The sequence below is a fragment of the Coregonus lavaretus genome (assembly GCF_964263955.1).
Source record: "Coregonus lavaretus genome assembly, chromosome: 17".
Classification (NCBI taxonomy): Eukaryota; Metazoa; Chordata; class Actinopteri; order Salmoniformes; family Salmonidae; genus Coregonus; species Coregonus lavaretus.
This window is the reverse complement of record NC_140004.1, coordinates 287292-307476: the sequence shown is the minus strand read 5'-3', so window position 1 is coordinate 307476 and position 20185 is coordinate 287292. Positions and strand designations below refer to the sequence as shown.

General features: G+C 42.0%; 1 protein-coding gene across 2 annotated transcripts in view; it reads right to left on the bottom strand.

Annotated features, from left to right (window-relative positions):
* The window catches only part of LOC311144530 (poly(A) RNA polymerase GLD2-like), a 76548-nt gene extending 56694 nt beyond the window's left edge, over positions 1-19854 (bottom strand). For both annotated transcript variants that reach the window (XM_084180556.1, XM_084180555.1), the window contains exons 1-9: positions 19731-19854; positions 19071-19276; positions 17938-18069; positions 17480-17717; positions 13152-13266; positions 12981-13072; positions 12792-12855; positions 8064-8130; positions 7276-7352 (exon numbers count right to left, since the gene is read on the bottom strand). In XM_084180556.1, coding sequence (XP_084036682.1) covers positions 7276-7352; positions 8064-8130; positions 12792-12855; positions 12981-13072; positions 13152-13266; positions 17480-17717; positions 17938-18069; positions 19071-19228 — 943 coding nt within the window. In that variant the 5' untranslated portion in view covers positions 19229-19276; positions 19731-19854. The remainder of the gene's footprint in view (positions 1-7275; positions 7353-8063; positions 8131-12791; positions 12856-12980; positions 13073-13151; positions 13267-17479; positions 17718-17937; positions 18070-19070; positions 19277-19730) is intronic.
* Between the last annotated feature and the right edge of the window lie 331 nt (positions 19855-20185).

The following is a 20185-nucleotide window of genomic DNA, read 5'->3' as shown; positions in this document are numbered from 1 at the left end:
TTGGCAGTGTGCTTAGGGTCGTTGTCCTGTTGGAAGGTGAACATTCGCCCCAGTCTGAGGTAGTGCTGCAGAGATGGTTGTCCTTCTGGAAGGTTCTCCCATCTCCAGAGAGGAACTCTGGAGCTCTGTCAGAGTGACCATCGGGTTCTTGATCACCTTCCTGACCAAGGCCCTTCTCCCCCGATTGCTCAGTTTTGCCGGGCGGCCAGCTCTAGGAAGAATCTTTGAGGTTCCAAACTTCTTCCTTTTAAGAATGGAGGCCACTGTGTTCTTGGGGAACTTCAATACTCCAGAAATGTTTTGGTACCCTTCCCTAGATCTGTGCCGACACAGTCCTGCCTTTTTTGGTATCCTTCCCTGTGCCTCAACACAAGCCTGTCTCGGAGCTCTACGGACAATTCCTTCGACCTCATGGCTTGGTTTCTGCTCTGACATGCACTGTCAACTGTGGGACTTTATATAGACAAGTGTGTGCCTTTCCAAATCATGTCCAATCAATTGAATTTACTACCGGTGAACTCCAATCAAGTTGTAAAAACAACAAGGATGATCTATGGAAACAGGATGCACCTGAGCTCAATTTCGACTCTCATAGCAAAGGGTCTGAATATTTATGTAAATAAGGTATCTGTTTTTTCTATTTAATACATTTGTTTTCACTTTGTTATTATGGGGTATTGTGTGTAGATTGATGAGGATTTTTTATTTATTTAATCCATTTTAGAATAAGGCTGTAACGTAACAAAATGTGGAAACGGTCAAGAGGTCTGAATACTTTCCAAATGCACTGTAGCTAGCTATCTTTTTGATACACTGTTAAATCAATTAGTCACTGCTAGACTGGTAGCTACCTTCAGCTGAGTAAACATGTCTGTCCGTTCGATCTATCTTTGACTAACGTAAGCTAGTTAACAAATAAGAGTAACTCAATCTGGTAGCCATCTATTCCACCCTTGTCTGGAAAACACTGTTAGTAAAAATAGAATTGTCAATATAGTTAACTCACTCTCGGTGTGTTGGTAGTAATTATGAATGTGTATAAATTGTCTATGGTTAGTTGGTTCTCAGCCTGCTAGTAATCTTGCTGCCAATTTAGTGACGCTAACTAGCTAACAGCAAGCTGACAATATTGAAATGTCCATGTTAGGTGTGCTAAGCTAGCCAGTCTAATAGAGATCAACACAATTAGTGAGGTGGTTAAATTGTGTATTGTTGTGTGTTCTGTTATAGATGGTACATCATCTGATTCCAACAGCATGTGTTTCCAACCCCAAGCTCTGCACAAGGTGAAGGTAAGTAGGCAAAAGATAAGCTGACGGAAAAGATAGCTCAATTTACAGTAAGCATGGTATAAACATGAATTTGGTAGTGTTTGTGTTATGGGGTTGCATGTGGTTAGATGTAGCCTGAGGACCACAGAGTACCATCCAGCCAATGTAATCAATTTAGTCTACCCCTTTACTCTTTTTACCTTTTCTTTTTGTAAAACTCAGGTTATCTGGAGTCCTTCCACGGACCCTACTGAAAGATACCCCAAAGCGGTGGCATTTTGGGTACACAAGCATGAGGGGGGGGGGGGGGGGGGGGGGGGGGGGACAGCGGTTATGGAGCACAACAAGATTGTGGGACAAAAACGAGCCAGGGACACTGACAGGTCTAAAATCAAGACAACACTAATGACACAACCACCTCATTCTTCTCTGCAAATTCTCAACACACAATTCAAGGACACGTCTACAAAAATCCCCTGCTACTATTGACATGAATGATCTGTCAAAGTCAATGGGCTTGAGGAAGGGGTTTTTGGTTGTGCTTAAGAGACAGTAAATGTAATGTGTATGAGAACGATTGAGGAGAAATGGCGCCTTTTTCAATCTCCCATCCACAACAAAACATACTGTGTAAGAACTCTCCTCCTAAGACTTTTCACACCTTCTGCAGCCCCCCCAGCCCATTCACTTTGTTGCCTTATCTTTCCTCTCAAAAGCAGATCCCTATGTCCCTAAAGAAAACACTAGTCTGTGTCTAACACTTAGGTCCCAATCAGTTGACACCGTTACCAAAAAAGGAGTGTTGCCCTATGCCCCTTCCACAAAAAGTGTAAAATTTTAAACACCACAACCATGTCTTTCCAGGAGATGTGCAGTACCAGCAAATCTTCTGCAAGAGGTCCTACACCACTTATGGCAGTCTTATCCAGCTGGCCGTACACCGGGACAACACCATTCGCCACAAGCACTCTGCTTTAACAACCCACCACGCCAAACACCTTTGCCAGTGTACCGAAGCCGGATAAAGGACCATAAAATAAATATGGATATTTTCGATCAAGCCTCAAAATGTGTTTGCCTTTATGGATTCACAGAATGTATTTACAGTGCCTTCAGAAAGTATTCAGACCCTTTAACTTTTTCCACTTTCTTACGTTACAGCCTTATTCTAAAATGGATTAAATAAATAAAAAATCCTCATCAATCTACACACAATACCACATAATAAAAAAGTGAAAACAGGTTTTTCATTGTTTTTGCAAATGCATTAAAAATAAAAATACCTTATTTACATAAATATTCAGACCCTTTGCTATGAGAGTCGAAATTGAGCTCAGGTCAAGGCACAGATCTGGGGAAGAGTACCAAAACATTTCTGCAGCATTGAAGGTCCAAGAACACAGCGGCCTCAATCCTTCTTAAATGGAAGAAGTTTGGAACCACCAAGACTCTTCCTAGAGCTGGCCGCCCGGCAAAACTGAGCAATCGGGGCAGAAGGGCCTTGGTCAGGGAAGTGACCAAGAACCCGATAGTCACTGACAGAGCTCCAGAGTTCCTCTGTGGAGATGGGAGAACCTTCCAGAAGGACAACCATCTCTGCAGTACTCCACCAATCAGGCCTTTATGGTAGAGTGGCCAGACGGAAGCCACTCCTGAGTAAAAGGCACATGACAGCCCGCTTGGAGTTTGCCAAAAGGCACCTAAAGACCAGACCATGAGAAACAAGAGCATCAGGTCTGATGAAACCAATATTGAACTCTTTGGCCTGAATGCCAAGCGTCACGTCTGGAGGTGAAGATTGATGTTGGCAGCATCATGCTGTGGGGATGTTTTTCAGCGGCAGGGACTGGGAGACTAGTCAGGATCGAGGCAAAGATGAACGTAGCAAAGTACAGAGAGATCCTCTGTAGCTCAGCTGGTAGAGCACAGCGCTTGTAATGCCAAGGTAATGGGTTCGATCCCCGGGACCACCCATACACAAAAAAAAAAAATATGCACGCATGACTAAGTCGCTTTGGATAAAAGCGGCTGCTAAATGGCATATTATATTTATATTATAGATTCTTGATGAAAACCTACTCCAGAGCGCTCAGGTCCTCAGACTGGGGCGAAGGTTCACCTTCCATCAGGACAATGACCCGAAGCGCACAGCCAGGACAACGCAGGAGTGGCTTCGGGACAAGTCTCTGAATGTCCTTGAGTGGCCCAGCCAGAGCCCGGACTTGAACCCGATCGAACATCTCTGGAGAGACATGAAAATAGCTGTGCAGCAACGGTCCCCATCCAACCTGACAGAGCTTGAGAGGATCTGCAGAAAAGAATGGGAGAAACTCCCCAAATACAGGCATGCTAAGCTTTTAGTGTCATAGCCAAGAAGAATCGATGCTGTAATCGCTGCCAAAGGTGCTTCAACAAAGTACTGAGTAAAGGGTATGAATACTTTATGTAAATCTAATATTTCCATTTCTATATTCATAAATGAGCAATCATTTCTAAAAACCTGTTTTTGCTCTTTCATTACGGGGTATTGTGTGTAGATTTTAGATTTTTGTTTTTAGAATGAGGCTGTAACATAAAATATGGAAAAAGTCAAGGGGTCTGAATACTTTCCGAAGGCACTAAGCAGTACAGGGCTCTGTAACATTAAACAGATGTTAGACATTCAGATATATCCAAATAATGTTTATTTGTCAAAATCTAAAATACAGGGGAGTATACAATATTTTATGCCAACTCAAAAAGAGAACTGGGTATTCAACATTAATGTTATATGATAAAAGTAACAAAAAAATACAGTCTGAACAGTGTAGTACAGTTCAGTGTGTCTCAGGTGTAGTAAAGTGCAGAGAACTGTAGCTGCAGATTGTTACAACAGATAATGTGATTTAACCAAAGATTTCTGGTATCTTACAGGGATAGGTACTGTTTGGTGTTGCACAGAATTTGACCAATCTTGGCGATGCCGTCTTCGTCCTCGAGTCATGGAAACAGGAGTCTCATAAAATGTCTATGTCCAGTTGCAGGGGGGTCCGTATGAATTTAGAAAATGCTCAGTTTTTAAAATAAATATTTTTTTGCTCCATGAAATAGTCCAACAGTGTACGCCGCCATCTTATCTTTTTCAAGTCTTCTCTCATTGATCGAGACAGGCGAGTGTCCACCCCAAAGTTCCGCATGTCAGGATGACAGACAACTGTCTCAATCAATTAGAAAATACTTGAAATAGACAAGATGGCGGCATACACGTCGATGGAGCAAAAAAAGTATTTATTTTAATAACTGAATTCAAACTGACCCTCTGCAACTGGACATACATTTTATGAGACTCCTGTTTCCACGAATCGAGGATGAAGAAAGCGTCACCAATGTTGGTTGCAAATTCTCTGCAACACCAAACAGTACCTATTGTGTAACTCCCAGTCATGGATACCAAAAATCTTTGGTTAAATCACATTATCTGGTGTAACAATCTGTAGCTAAGAGAACTGGTGTTCAGCAGATGACAGGATAGGTTGTCATTATGAAATTGCCATTCCAAAGAAACATACAGTAAATTCAGGGAACACTTGTAAAGCTGTGGGAGGAGTGTTGTCATGATCAAACTGCCATTCAGCTCTTGAGCCATCTTCTGCTTGAAATCCAACATAATGTCCAATCCATCGAGAGGGATACAGATCTGCTACAATGACACGCAGGCAAAGGAATTCTGTTTTTCCTCCAAGATTCCACTCCAGAAAGAAGCCCAGGCACCACACAGCAGTCTGCAAAACAAAAAAAGATAATACAATTATACTCCTTTGCACAGTTTGAATGAGAGTTGAACTGTGCAAGCATAACACCAATTAGGGTAGACTAGTTAAACATGCTTACATGTGCATTGGCACAGAGATTACATTTAAAACAATATCTAGCCTAATAGAAAGAAATACGGCATAACCCTCAAAGTTTGCCCAGTGACCAGACTGTGCAAATGTACCAAGGAAGGTAGGCAGACAGTATCTAGCTACAGCCATGTCTAACAGGCATGCTTAGTCAAATATTTGTATAGTAAAACCAGCTTTATAACAGTTAAATTGTAATTATTGTTTCTCCTCACTGTTCGCTAGTAAACTTAGCTAGCTAGCTTGCTGGATAGCCAATTATGGATATTTACATCTGTTTGGAATCCTGTCTTGCGTCATGCCTATCATATTGTGATTTTGAAATGCATCCATGGTCATAATCATAACCAATGTCAACCTTTGTCAATTATGTTACATAGCTAGCTAGTAAAACTATTTACAGATGCTGATGTTACACATTTCCTAAAAAGTTAAAAACGGGAGGCCTGGCGCATACTAACGAGTTAGCAGGTGCCAGGCTAACTAGCTAGCCAACTCCAGTCGTGTGCTAACGTTTGCTGGTAAACTTAGCTTTAGGTGGATGGTTGAAATGTTATAGCTTGTTGTTTATTAGTCATATCTACGGCTAAAAAGAGAAAAGGTTTCACAATCGAGATACAATAGGATCTCCGATTGTAAAACCTCTTCTATTTTTTATCACAGATATGGCTACCTGTAGTTGTTTAGTTAACTTAGCTACCTACCTAAATTAATTTGATTTCCCCCCACTGTAACACAGTAGTATGTTAGCTAGCAATAACCAATATGGGTTTCAGTAGATAAACTAAAGTTAGCTAGCTAGATGGCTTGCAGGAAAAATAACTTACCACCGTATTTGTCATCTGCCCTATTGGTGCTGGCATCAGCTGTAGCGGAGCTTCTTGCCAAATCCAACTCTTAGAAACATGGACGGTTGAATGTCACCATGTAGATAAAAATAAATGCTCCATCGTCAAATTCATGTTGATGAGAGGAATCACTTGAAGCCTTTGTGGTCTGGTCAGTTCTTTCAGTTTAGCCCAAAGGATTGTGTTGTTAGTGTCGCCTCCCTTTAAAAAAAGCCTGCCTTGGGGGACAGGGCCAGAGCACGAAGCACCGCCCCACACCAGTTCAGACTGGAAATGGAAAAAATTTGTCAGCTTGTATATTTTGCAATGAACCCGCTGATAGGAACATTGCTGAAAGTTGTCCAATGGCTCTATCGAACAAGGACAACCATATCTACACGCACAAAAATGTATAGTGCAATCAGTATCACATAGAGCCTTCTCGAAATGCCACACAGCAGGACTACATATATTTTCAGACCTGTTGGCCTTCAAGAAAGCAGAAGTTTTTGTAAAAACGGTCACACCTATTACAAGTAAAAATGTGATTAGTTGATTCCACTGTCAACAAAAAATGAATTTCCCTAATACAGTTGAATGGCAGATGCCTTCTATCTAAAATGGATATTTTCAGACATTAAATCAGAACATCATGGAAAATAACAATATCATTATAATTTTATAAATCTTTAGCTCTTCTCTGAAGGCATAGAAGGCCCTCATTGTGCCCCACTGTGTTTGGGTTAGTAATAATTTGTAGAGTGGATCTTTTTGCCCTCAGCATGCATTTTTTCACCATTCTCTGAAAGTCTATTCTCTGCGGCCAAAAGGAAGGCCTCTAAAAAAAAAGATGTGAAGACCATGCCATTCACCAAGCAGCTAAAAGAAATCCTAGGGAAAACACTGCTGATATAGCCCAATAATACAATGGGCCACACGAGAATCTCTGGTATTTTAACCTATTTTTGTACATTTTGATCTTGCCTAGGGTGGCAAAATTGCTGGGACCGAGGCTGCAACGTGAGCTGCGTCACATACACCTAAAATAACATTGCGGGACTGAGGTTGGGTTCAGGACCAGTTCTTGCGGAGCAGGTGGGAGTCAGGCAAGAAGTCCGCTGGGAGCGGGCGAGTGCGGTAAGAAAAGCAGCAGGATCGAGATGAAGAAAACAGTCCCAGGCAGACCTAATTTAGATCGCCAGTTTTAGTGTCAACCACAAACTGATTATTTAGTTTCACCAGTAACCAGGTGAGGGTGAGAGGCGACAGGTTGTGTGTGTGTGTGTGTGTCCTTACCGTCAGCGTAACTTCTCAGCAGGAAGGTGTTTCTGATCCCTACAGTGTTGTTTACGTTCAGATCAAACTCCACTCCACTGGAGAGAAGGGAAGAGAGAAATAGCTTTTTATAGAGAAAGATTTGATATACCCCAGGGATGGGCAACTGGTGGCCTCCCCCTTTTGAAGGTCCTCGGCTCAATTTCTCCGGCCCAAAAATGTGGGTACGTAGACCCGCGAGCAACTGCAGCCCTCATGATTAGTTTTTTGTGGCCCCCACCCCCATCAAAGTTGCCCATCCCTGATATACCCAGTTCATTACCCATGTACTGTACTACTGTGGAAATAGACCCTTAGTAACATGTCAATATTTATTACGTCTATAAATAAATATTTGATGCACAGCAGTATTCAGGGGTTAAACATTTTTATTATCCCATGACTGAAATGTAAGTCTCTCAGATCGATTGTCTGTGGCCAAGTTAACCTCCCCTTTCATGTAAAAAAGTAATGACCATCACGCTTTTAGGGAAAGAGGATCATTTTGTACACTGCACCATAATAAACTGCAAGTTTGACCAATTCTCAGTGACTGAGAACTTTAACACCCGAGTACTGTGTGAACGAGAACCTCTACCATTCTACCCAGTCAGCAAGAGGAATATTGGCTCCCCCTCAAGAGTGGTTCCTCTGAAAGTTTATCTCAAGGAGTCTTTCCTTGCCTGTGTTGCCTCTGCCTGCTAAGCCTAAATGCATTTGGGAAAAGCAAAAATACAAAGAAAAAGTCATTGATAGAGGTTTCGACCCACCTGACTTTGTCTCTGAATTTGAGGATGGGGACCTTGGCTCGGATCAGTTGAGGCCTCTCCATGTACGCTGTGGACCAGAACACACACATATCCATCAACTCCACAACACACTGCACATATTTTCTTTTTTACTAAGACCGCCAAACTCAACAACATTGCACACTAGGGCTGTCCCCGACAAAATAAAAATATTGGTCGACTAAAAGTCGTCTATTCTTTCGACCAATCGATTTTTTAATTTTTTTAACGTGTATTTTCCCATATATTGACACATCTTCTGCGTTTTAATCAAGTCAACTATATTCAGAGCTTGTCTGATGCTTTAAGCACACGGTTTGATTAAAATAATTAAAAGACACACAAATGAATAGACGGAGTCCGACCAGCAATTTATTTGATTGTGCCGGGCCAGGCTCAGACGTGCTTTGTTCCCAATAAATTGACAGTTGTGACCGAAGCCTGGAGGTATTTATTCTAGGCGTGAAGATATTATTCAGTATTTCAACATTTCCCGGTGATCGGGCCACACTGATAACTCAAGCTTGGTTCACACGTTTCTAAACCATACCAAACCATATTTACTATAGCGTCGCCATAATATTTGAATTGAGGAAGTGTCATACACATTATAATATTTTAGTGATCTGCTGTACGTCTTAAAATGCCCCACAGCCTTCAGATGTGAGCTAAACAGTGCAATTGCACTTGAGATGCATTTTAAAGCTATGGATAGAAAGTTAACTTCTCATTTCCAACCGTTTTGGTCAGTTGTATGCTGCTGCTTTGCGATCTATTAATAGCAAGGGTTGCATTAAATAGGCTCAATAATTTTTACTGATGCATTTGGCAATATTCAATTCATACGCACAAAACATATAAACAAAATAATTCACTGTGAAAGTAGATAGACTACATGTAGGCCATTCATATATAGCTTATGCGCAGCACTTAGCTCAATTTATCGAATCAGTTACTGTTTTCTTGCGCAAACCGCGAGCAACATGTAAAACTCAGACATTTCTCTCAAAATACAGGGATGTCAATTCGCACAGGACTAGTATTATCAGACTACATTGCAGTTCGCCAAAAAAACAGTAGGTTATTCTGGCTGGAATTGTTACTCTCCTGCCATGTAAAAATGACTGACATGGCAGATTCAGACGGGACTAAAATTACAGATGTGTTTTGTGCTCGTGCACATAATTACATTACCCGACCTCCCCCAGTAAAACTAATCCGGTCCGAATAGGGCACAATAGGGCCTGACCTATAGCCAGGGTCTATCTTTGTCATTCTGCCGCCATAGGGAGACCAAAAAATGCAGCCCCCGCAAAACTACAATAGTCCCAATAAGCAAAATGACGTTGAATAGAAAGTACAATTTAGGTTCTAAATGAAAGGTGAAAAGGTATTTCCGTATGTTTAAAATATATATTTTCCAGGACGCTGAACATACGTTTTTTCCGGACGTTGAAATCAAGTTCATTTTCGGTTCTGAATGAAAGTAGAAAATAAGTAATTTACCAAATCAAGGCTGGTGCAGATTGGACAACATCTGAACAAAACATAAACATCTATGATTGGTTCAGATTTGGTCCGGACCAAAAACCAATGTCCGTGGAAGTGGAGATCAAAGCTGGTCCTGAACTGCACCCAAAAAAAAGACGTCCAAAAGGCGTTGCCGTTGGTCCGTGCTTACTGAGGTATAGCCTACAGCGTGCCTGAAATGTAATTTTATGAATGCACATCTACTGTATGTGGTAAGCATACGATGTGTAAAACTTTTTAAAAAACGACAGCCGGACAAGACCAAAAAAAGACGTCAGCTCGTGCTTACTAGGGTGTAGCCTACCATGTCGGACCCCAATGGACTTGTATGAATACCCATCCATGTGGTAGGCCCACCGTTTGCAAAACAGGCCATTGCATTGGCTTTATTAGTCCTGATTCCTGTGACTAATCAATTTGGCTATTTAAGTTCTGAATATCAGCTGACCAACTTTATCAGGAGTTATCGCAAGACTATTTGCTATGTGTTTATACAGCGGGAAATGCATGAGCATTTTCTTTTTCGCTACGATCAGCTTGCCAAAAAATTTACAGATACAAACTTGAAACCACTGATCATGACAATGGGTTGAAACTCCTGGACAACAGTTGTGATTGTCCATTCCATATCATCCATTTTACTTTGACCTGTCCTGTTTTTAGGATATGTTGCTTTATTAACATGACAGCAAAAACATTTTTTGATTGAGCGCCATTTAGTTTAGGCTATTTGATCGGAGAAACCTGATGTAAAAAGTGTCCGTCTTATTACATTGGCATACATTTTATCTCCAGCCTGTAGGCTACAGAAAGGCCACATACTCTTTCTACCATATCCTATATCTAATACATGATTTGTTAGATTATTATAACTTTTTTTGACTCATCGTTGGTGGAGAGGTGCAGAGATGCGTCTCTACAACAGCACCCTGGAGAGGTGCGCTAGGAATGAACAAGTAAAATATTTTGCATCCCTGCCTTTGACAAAGTGGGCACTGCTTATCAAAGGGCGGCATCAGCGCTCACCTAAAAAGGCCAAGCCACCTAATCCTGCCTAATGAGCGGGCAGGCAGTGCCTATACCATATCATAATCCCGTCAATAAATTGGTTATAACAAACTCTGAACACCGTAACATGTGACAGCAAAATGGATGCAGAGGACGTGACAAACTCGAAACAAGGGAATATTTACAGGTTGCTCAGGTGGTAAAGGGAAAGTCTGATGTGTGGAACAAATGTAACTAGTTGTGGAAAGTACTGGAGATCAAGAAAAAGAAGGTAAGCAGCAAGCACTGAGTGCATATTATGTGTGCCAAACAGATGCTGTAGAGCTTACAATATACTTTTTCTGACCATTTGGAACAATGTAAAACACTAAATAAAGTATAAGCGTACCAGAGAGTCTGTTGTAAAAAAATATATATATGTTTCGCCTTTATTACAGCAAAGACTAAAAACAGCAGCATTCATTTGTGAATACAATTTCCGAAATTGAACTGTTTATTGTTTAAGCTAATTATTCAAGGCTCGCTTTATTTTTAAAACTAAAATGCTTGATTGCATTTCAAATCATGAATCACTCGTATGCTGTGTGATGACGTTTACAAATGAATGATTGATACAGTAGCCTATAGAAGTATTGAAATATAGGCCTAAGTAAGTTACGGTATTAAGACTAAACAGGATGTGCTCTTAGGCCTACAGCTCGATGGTGGTTATACAATGCTGCTATACTAAGCCTACTAATGACAATTACATTACTTATTATAATAATAATAATAAGGAGATCAAGAAAAAGGAGTGTTATTATTATAAATATGATTTTGGACAATTTGGAACAGTGTAAACACTAAATCAATTATAAATAATACCAGAGAGGCTGTTCAAAAAAAAAAAAAAAGTGTAAAGCATTTATTACAGCAAAGCAAATATTAAAAAGAGCCGAATTTATTTACTTGACATGTCGTTGCGTGAGGCTTGGTGCTCACGGAATCAGTAGGCTATTAAACAAACACTCAAACATGCAACAGAAGCAGGATCTGTCTTATTTCTGTAGATATATATGGATGATTTATAAAGCCAGGCACATTTAACAGTTAGGCTATTGATTATAGACCTAATTAAGTTGGGGTTTCCTCTCTCCTCACTTTTCTTAGACAATAAGGTGAGGGCTGTTTTCCCATCTCCTCATTCTGCTGCTGCCTCCGCGGCATTGTTCTCAACACCAATATGCGGGTTAACTTTGCTATTATGCACATAGCAACATGGTCTAGGAAAAGGCGCCAATTCAACAGTGCACTGATGTGGTTATAGTCCCATGTAGCTCAGTTGGTAGAGCATGGCGCCAGGGTTCTGGGTTCGATCCAAATAAAATAATATTTGTATTAGTGTTGCACCGTTTCTCTAATGTAATATAACAATACACAATTTCAGAAGCACGTCTTAAGACTGTGCCATCCCCACGGCCTCCACAATGGATCAGTCCACTTGACTAAAGAAATCTCGGTCAACCAACAGCCTATCTACCAAACAATTGACCAGTCAACTAAATGGGGTCAGCCCTATTGCACACACAATTTTAGTTACCTACAGCTCACTCTAGAGGCCACTGGGGAGAAATAGGGCTGCTCCTTTATCAGAACATCTCCATGTTTCATTATTACTTGATCCCATGAAACAGGATGGGTCAAGCCCAATGATCTGACACGTGAAAGCAATTTGGTGTAACAATAAGGCAGAACTCTATCCAGTCCTTTCACTTACTAGTGCTCATAATGGAGAGGAGAAAGGGAGAGGAGACAAGAAAAGGAAGTTGATGAAGAGTATTGAGAGACATTCCAGGACACACAGCTGAAATGTGTTTATGTTAAAGGTGCAATCTGCAGTTCAAACAACAACACAGCCATCACCTGCTGGAGAAAATGTAACCAATCAAATGTTTGTTTTAATCTATAGATTTAACCATGTTGTAAGGCTATACAGTGTTTGTTTACAACTACACTGTTTACAAATGGAGGAAATCAAGCTTACATTTTGGGTTCTGATGATAGTTGAACTAAGCTCATGAGGCATTTATAAGTTATATTCTTCAAGAATTAATGGGTGTATATCATTAATTTAAAAGTAAAAAAATGGATGTACCAATGGCAGATTGCCCCTTTAAAAAAGTTAGTACTCACAGAGCCTGTAAAAGAGCTGCTGGATGAGACCGAGTACATAGACAGCATCATTCCTCTGGTCCACCTTACAGACACAGACATGGTAAATGGGCATCTTATTCATATAAAGATATGAGACAATAAAAGCACAATGTAAGTTACTAGACCATTCAAAATGGTGTGTGTGTTATAAGTAATTGATGCACTCACCGGTGCTGCTTGGATGACCAGACAGAGGTCAGCATCACTGTTCCTGCTGCCAAAACCATTCAGAGAAGAACCAGCCAAGTACAACCTCGCCACTGAGAAAATTAATGACAATAGGACGACATTTTTATTCCTTATTTTACCAGGTGAGTTTTGTGTGTGTGAGATACATACATGGGAAGAGTCTCTGGATCTCCCTCTGTAGTCGAGCTCTGCACAGCTCTTTCCACTCCAGGTCAGCCGACTGCTGCTGGCATGCTTCAAACAGGTCCACCATCTGACCACTCAGCTGAGAGACAACACACAACATGTGCTGAATCACACTGCCTATCCCACTGGGACTTGTTTTCCCATGATCTCTAATATTTGTTTGTGTACACTACCAGACAAAAGTTCGGACACACCTACTCATTCAAGGGTTTTTCTTTATTTTTACTATTTTCTACATTGTGGAATAATAGTGAAGACATCAAAACTATGAAATAACACATACGGAATCATCTAGTAACCAAAAAAGTGTTAAACAAATCAAAATATACACTGCTCAAAAAAATAAAGGGAACACTTAAACAACACAATGTAACTCCAAGTCAATCACACTTCTGTGAAATCAAACTGTCCACTTAGGAAGCAACACTGATTGACAATACATTTCACATGCTGTTGTGCAAATGGAATAGACAACAGGTGGAAATTATAAGCAATTAGCAAGACACCCCTAATAAAGGACTGGTTTTGCAGGTGGTGACCACAGACCACTTCTCAGATCCTATGCTTCCTGGCTGATGTTTTGGTCACTTTTGAATGCTGGCGGTGCTTTCACTCTAGTGGTAGCATGAGCCGGAGTCTACAACCCACACAAGTGAAGTGGCTCAGGTAGTGCAGCTCATCCAGGATGGCACATCAATGCGAGCTGTGGCAAGAAGGTTTCTGTGTCTGTCAGCGTAGTGTCCAGAGCATGGAGGCGCTACCAGGGGACAGGCCAGTACATCAGGAGACGTGGAGGAGGCCGTAGGAAGGCAACAACCCAGCAGCAGGACTGCTACCTCCGCCTTTGTGCAAGGAGGAGCACTGCCAGAGCCCTGCAAAATGACCTCCAGCAGGCCACAAATGTGCATGTGTCTGCTCAAACGGTCAGAAACAGACTCCATGAGGGTGGTATGAGGGCCCGACGTCCACAGGTGGGGGTTGTGCTTACAGCCCAACACCGTGCAGGACGTTTGGCATTTGCCAGAGAACACCAAGATTGGCAAATTCGCCACTGGCGCCCTGTGCTCTTCACAGATGAAAGCAGGTTCACACTGAGCACGTGACAGATGTGACAGTCTGGAGACGCCATGGAGAACGTTCTGCTGCCTGCAACATCCTCCAGAATGACCGGTTTGGCGGTGGGTCAGTCATGGTGTGGGGTGACATTTCTTTGGGGGCCGCACAGCCCTCCATGTGCTCGCCAGAGGTAGCCTGACTGCCATTAGGTACCGAGATGAGATCCTCAGACCCCTTGTGAGACCATATGCTGGTGCGGTTGGCCCTGGGTTCCTCCTAATGCAAGACAATGCTAGACCTCATGTGGCTGGAGTGTGTCAGCAGTTCCTGCAAGAGGAAGGCATTGATGCTATGGACCGCCCGTTCCCCAGACCTGAATCCAATTGAGCACATCTGGGACATCATGTCTCGCTCCATCCACCAACGCCACGTTGCACCACAGACTGTCCAGGATGTGGATGCTTTAATTCAGGTCTGGGAGGAGATCTCTCAGGAGACCATCCGCCACCTCATCAGAAGCATGCCCAGGCGTTGTAGGGAGGTCATACAGGCACGTGGAGGCCACACACTACTGAGCCTCATTTTGACTTGTTTTAAGGACATTACATCAAAGTTGGATCAGCCTGTAGTGTGGTTTTCCACTTTAATTTTGAGGGTGACTCCAAATCCAGACCTCCATGGGTTGATACATTTGATTTCCATTGATAATTTTTGTGTGATTTTGTTGTCAGCACATTCAACTATGTAAAGAAAAAAGTATTTAATAAGATTATTTCATTCATTCAGGATGTGTTATTAAAGTGTTCTCCTTATTTTTTTGAGCAGTGTATTTTATATTTGAGATTCTTTAAATAGCCACCCTTTGCCTTGATGACAGCTTTGCACACTCTTGGCATTCTGTCAACCAGCTTAGTCACCTGGAATGCATTTCAATTAACAGGTGTGCCTTCTTAAAAGTTAATTTGTGGAATTTATTTCAGTCTTAATGCGTTTGAGCCAATCAGTTGTGTTGTGACAAGGTAGGGGGGTATACAGAAGATAGCCCTATTTGGTAAAAGACCAAGTCCATATTATGGCAAGAACAGCTCAAATAAGCAAAGAGAAACGACAGTCCATAATTTCTAAGACATGAAGGTCAGTCAATACGGAAAATGTCAAGAACTTTTCTTCAAATGCAGTTGCAAAAACCATCCAACGCTATGATGAAACTGGCTCTCATGAGGACCGCCACAGGAATGGAAGACCCAGAGTTACCTCTGCTGCAGAGGATAAGTTCATTAGAGTTACCTGCCTCAAAAATGCTTCACAGTTCAAGTAATAGACACATCTCAAAATCAACTGTTCAGAGGGGACTGCGTGAATCAGGCCTTCATGGTCGAATTGCAGCATAGAAACCACTACTAAAGGACACCAATAATAAGAAGAGACCTGCTTGGGCCAAAAAACACAAACAATGGACATTAGACCTGGAGTCCAAATGTGAGATTTTTGGTTCAAACCGCTGTGTCTTTGTGAGACGCGGTGTGGGTGAACGGATGATCTCCGCATGTGTACTTCCCACCGTAAAGCATGAAGGTGGTGTTTTGGTGTGGCGGTGCTTTGCTGGTGACACTGGCTGTGATTCATTTAGAATTCAAGGCACACTTAACCAGCATGGCTACCACAGCATTCTGCAGAGATACGCCATCCCATCTGGTTTGGGCTTAGTGGGACTATCATTTGTTTTTCAACAGGACAATAACCCAACACACATACAGGCTGTGTAAGGGCTATTGTACCAAGAAAGAGAGTGATGGAGTGCTGCATCAGATGACCTGGCCTCCACAATCCCCCGACCTCAACCCAATTGAGATGGTTTGGGATTAATCGGACGGCAGCGTAAAGGAAAAGCAGCCAACAAGTGCTCAGCATATGTGGGAACTTCTTCAAGACTGTTGGAAAAGCATTCCAGGTGAAGCTGGTTGAGAGAATGCCAAGTGTTCAAAGCTGTCATCAGGGCAAAGGGTGGCTATTTGAAGAATCTCAAATATAAAATATATTTTGATTTGTTTAACACTTTTTTGGTTACTAGATGATTCCATATGTGTTATTTCATAGTGTTGATGTCTTCACTATTATTCTACAACATAAAATATAGTCAAAATAAAGAAAAACCCTTGAGTAGGTGTGTCCAAACGTTTGACTGGTACTGTATATCCATGTGAATGTGAATGTAAACACCCCGGTTAGATAAAAAGAAAACCGTTACACATACACTATATATACAAAAGTATAAGGACACCCCTTCAAATGAGTGGGTTCAGCTATTTCAGCCACACCCGTTGCTGACAGGTTTATAAAATAGAGCACACCGCCATGCAATCTCCATAGACAAACATTGGCAGTAGAATGGCCTTACTGAAGAGGTCAGTGACTCAACGTAGCACCGTCATAGGATGTAACCTTTCCAACAAGTCAGTTCGTCAAATTTCTGACCTGCTAGAGCTGCAACGGTCAACTAAGTGCTGTTATTATGAAGTGGAAACGTTTAGGAGCAACAACAGCTCAGCCGCGAAGTGGTAGGCCACACACACAAGCTCACAGAACAGGACCGCCAAGTGCTGAAGCGCATAGCGCATAAAAATAGTCTGTCCTCGGTTGCAACACTCACTACCGAGTTCCAAACTGCCTCTGGAAGCAACGTCAGCACAAGAACTGTTCTTCATGAAATGGGTTTCCATGGCCGCACACAAGCCTAAGATAACTTTGCGCAATGCCAAGCGTCGGCTGGAGTGGTGTAAAGCCATTGTACTCTGGAGCAGTGGAAATGCGTTCTCTGAAGTGTTGAATCACGCTTCATCATACAATGGCATTCTAGACGATTCTGTGATTCCAACTTTGTGGGAAGGCCCTTTCCTGTTTCAGCATGACAATGCCCCCATGCACAAAGCAAGGTCCACACAGAAATGGTTTGACGAAATCAATGTGGAAGAACTGGCCTGCACAGAGCCCTGACCTCAACCCCATCGAACACCTTTGGGATGAATTGGAATGCCGACTGCGAGCCATGCCCAATCACCCAAAATCAGTGCCCGAAATCTTTCCTAGAAGAGTGGAGGCTGTTATAGCAGCAAAGGGGGGACGAACTCCATATTAATGACCATGCTTTTGGAATGAGATGTTCGACGAGCAGGTGTCCACATACTTTTGGTCATGTAGTGTATAATATGCATTATTATCATGATCCTGAGGCTTACCTTGGCATAGGCCTGCAGTGGGCTACCAGGTCTCTCTCCCCACAGAGGTGGCATCCGTGGGGCAGAGGGCTGGGGACTGAGAGGGGAGCGCTGGGTCCAGGTAGACTGGGTTTCCCTGGGGCCAGGGTGGGGTACAGCGGGAGAGCAGCAGGCTTCAGGAGGACTGCCATGGTGGGGGACAGGGGAACTGAAGCGCTGCCTCTTCAAATTATATGGGCTGTGGTCTCCACTGTGCCTCCTAGTAAACATAGGGAGGAGACATACAAGCACACAAACGCGCACACACAGGAGAGGAAGACATACGTATGCACGTGCACACACACAGGAGAGAGGAAGACACACAGACACGTTAGACTCAAGGTACACTGCAACCTCACAGGTCTGATGTTGGGAAATGGTGCCTGAACTAATGAAAAGGTGCAGTAAGAAAAATGACAGAAAGAACAAACAATCCTTACTTCCTTCTGTTGACCAGTGCAGATGCATGAAGAGCAGGTGGAGGAGGAGAAAGAGGTTGGGTGCTGGGACTGGGCTTCCAATCATAGGGTGGAATCAGATGAGGACCTGCGGGATGAGGCCGACCATGGAAACTACACACACACACACACACACACAGTGAGAATAACACACCAGCATGAACTACCTCAGCAGTCGATAACCAGAGCTAAGAGAGGGAGAAGTACATACAAGTAGCCATTACAAACTAAAGAGAACACATTTTCATTCTGTATTGCTTGCGCATATGATGTATTTATTTAGCAAATAGCGCAAATGCAGGATTTATTTTGACGTGAGGTGAAGCAAAGAGGAAGTGATTTGTCAGGTGAGGAAACTGGAAAGGTAGTATACAGCAGACCAACGTTGGGAAAGTCTGTTCAATAATACTTTATTGTGGATATTTTATCTTAAATTGTGTCTGCATAAGGACCAACCCCCTAGACACAAAAATAAAATTGTTTTCAACATTCTGTTGAGAGGACCTCTTCCAAAAAGTCTATGGCATGGATCATCAACAAGATTCAGCCTGGACCAATTTTTTCAGGGGGCCTTAACATAATTTAAAATAATTTGTAGACCGCAAGAAACCCAAACTGATATAATATTTGACTAAAACATAATTTCAAACCTTGCTTACACATATACATATATATATATATATATATATATATATATATATATATATATATATATATATATATATATATATATATATATATATATACATATACATATATATATATATAGAGAGAGAGAGATATCTTTGTGCATGGGAATACTTTGGAACAGATTTCCAAAATTAAACTCACTTGGAGCTGATTTGATTGTGTTTTACTGTCTTTTATGACCAACAATAGAAGAAGAAAACTTGGGGGTACAAATAAAAAAATCACCCCCGGGCACAAATTCGGCCCGCAGGTCACCTGTTGGGGAACCATGGTCTATGGCATATTATCTGACTGAATAACTAGTTAGCATGCTAGCTATCTCGGGATGTAGGTTAGAGTTGGGTCCGCAAGGGTAAATGAATATAGCATGAAAACGCGTTCTCAATAATCTGTTTAGATATACATACAAGCAAAGAAAGACCCACCCAGGCACATTATTCCATGCGATTGCCTTTGAGTTAGTGATGTTTCGCTGAGCCTCAGTTAGTCGCTGGTGGTGTTGGAAGGCCAGGGGTAGTCCATTACTATGCACGCGTTTGGGGTTGTAGGGTGGGCGACCTGCTGGCGCTGCGTTGGGGTACATGCTGCTGCTCACGGAGGTCCAACATCAATGGCGCCTCGGTGTATCGCTCTCAGGATAGATGACGAACCGAGAAACAACTTCAAGATCTTTGCTAACAGTCTTTAATATTTTGATCAAGCTAGCGTTAGTGGTTTCACCCAGTTTCGCAGTAATTAACTACTATTAAGTAGCAAGTTTGTTTTGAGTCTGCGTCAACAACAAATGAAATGGTATTTTTCACATGATTCGTAAACAACAAGTGTAAACTTAACAGTTTCATAGCTAGCTACAGTTATGCTAGCTATATCCAGAGCCATGTGGCCATCTATTGACTAAAAAGAGAAGACGTCTTACATTCTTTGGTATATCTTCTTATGCTAGTTAGCTACATACACCCGTTACCCCTTAACCAGAATCTGGGTTTACAGGAGACGTTGAATATGGCGATTCTCCTTTGTCCCCAGGAAGCAGCCATTCACCATCTTATCAAGCTTAATAATGTCAAAATACGTTCGGTACTTACCAAAGAATGGGGTTTCGTTGAGCAACTATCGTCATTACGGCCGGTATGTATTTCCAAAAAAGGTCTAAATAAAGTTAGATGGAACTGAAAAAATGCATTCGACCAATGCGCATGCGCCTCTTCTGCACCTCAAATAAAATTACTCATTACTGCCACCCACAGGTCGGCTGATTCAGCAGCAGGAAAGGTCTTTGACCATGTTTACATGAGCACGGTATTCCGGATAGTAGCTCATATCCTGCTTAAGGTCTTATTTACATGCAACTGATATCCCCGCTCACGAGTATCCCTGAATGAATAAACAGAATATTCCTCATTTAAGTTCATATAGGTTAAATGGAATTGTAACTGAAATATGGGCGGCAGGTAGCTTAGTGGGTAAGAGCGTTGTGCCAGTAACCGAAAGGTCGCTGGTTCTAATCCCAGAGCCGACTAGGTGAAAAATCTGTCGATGT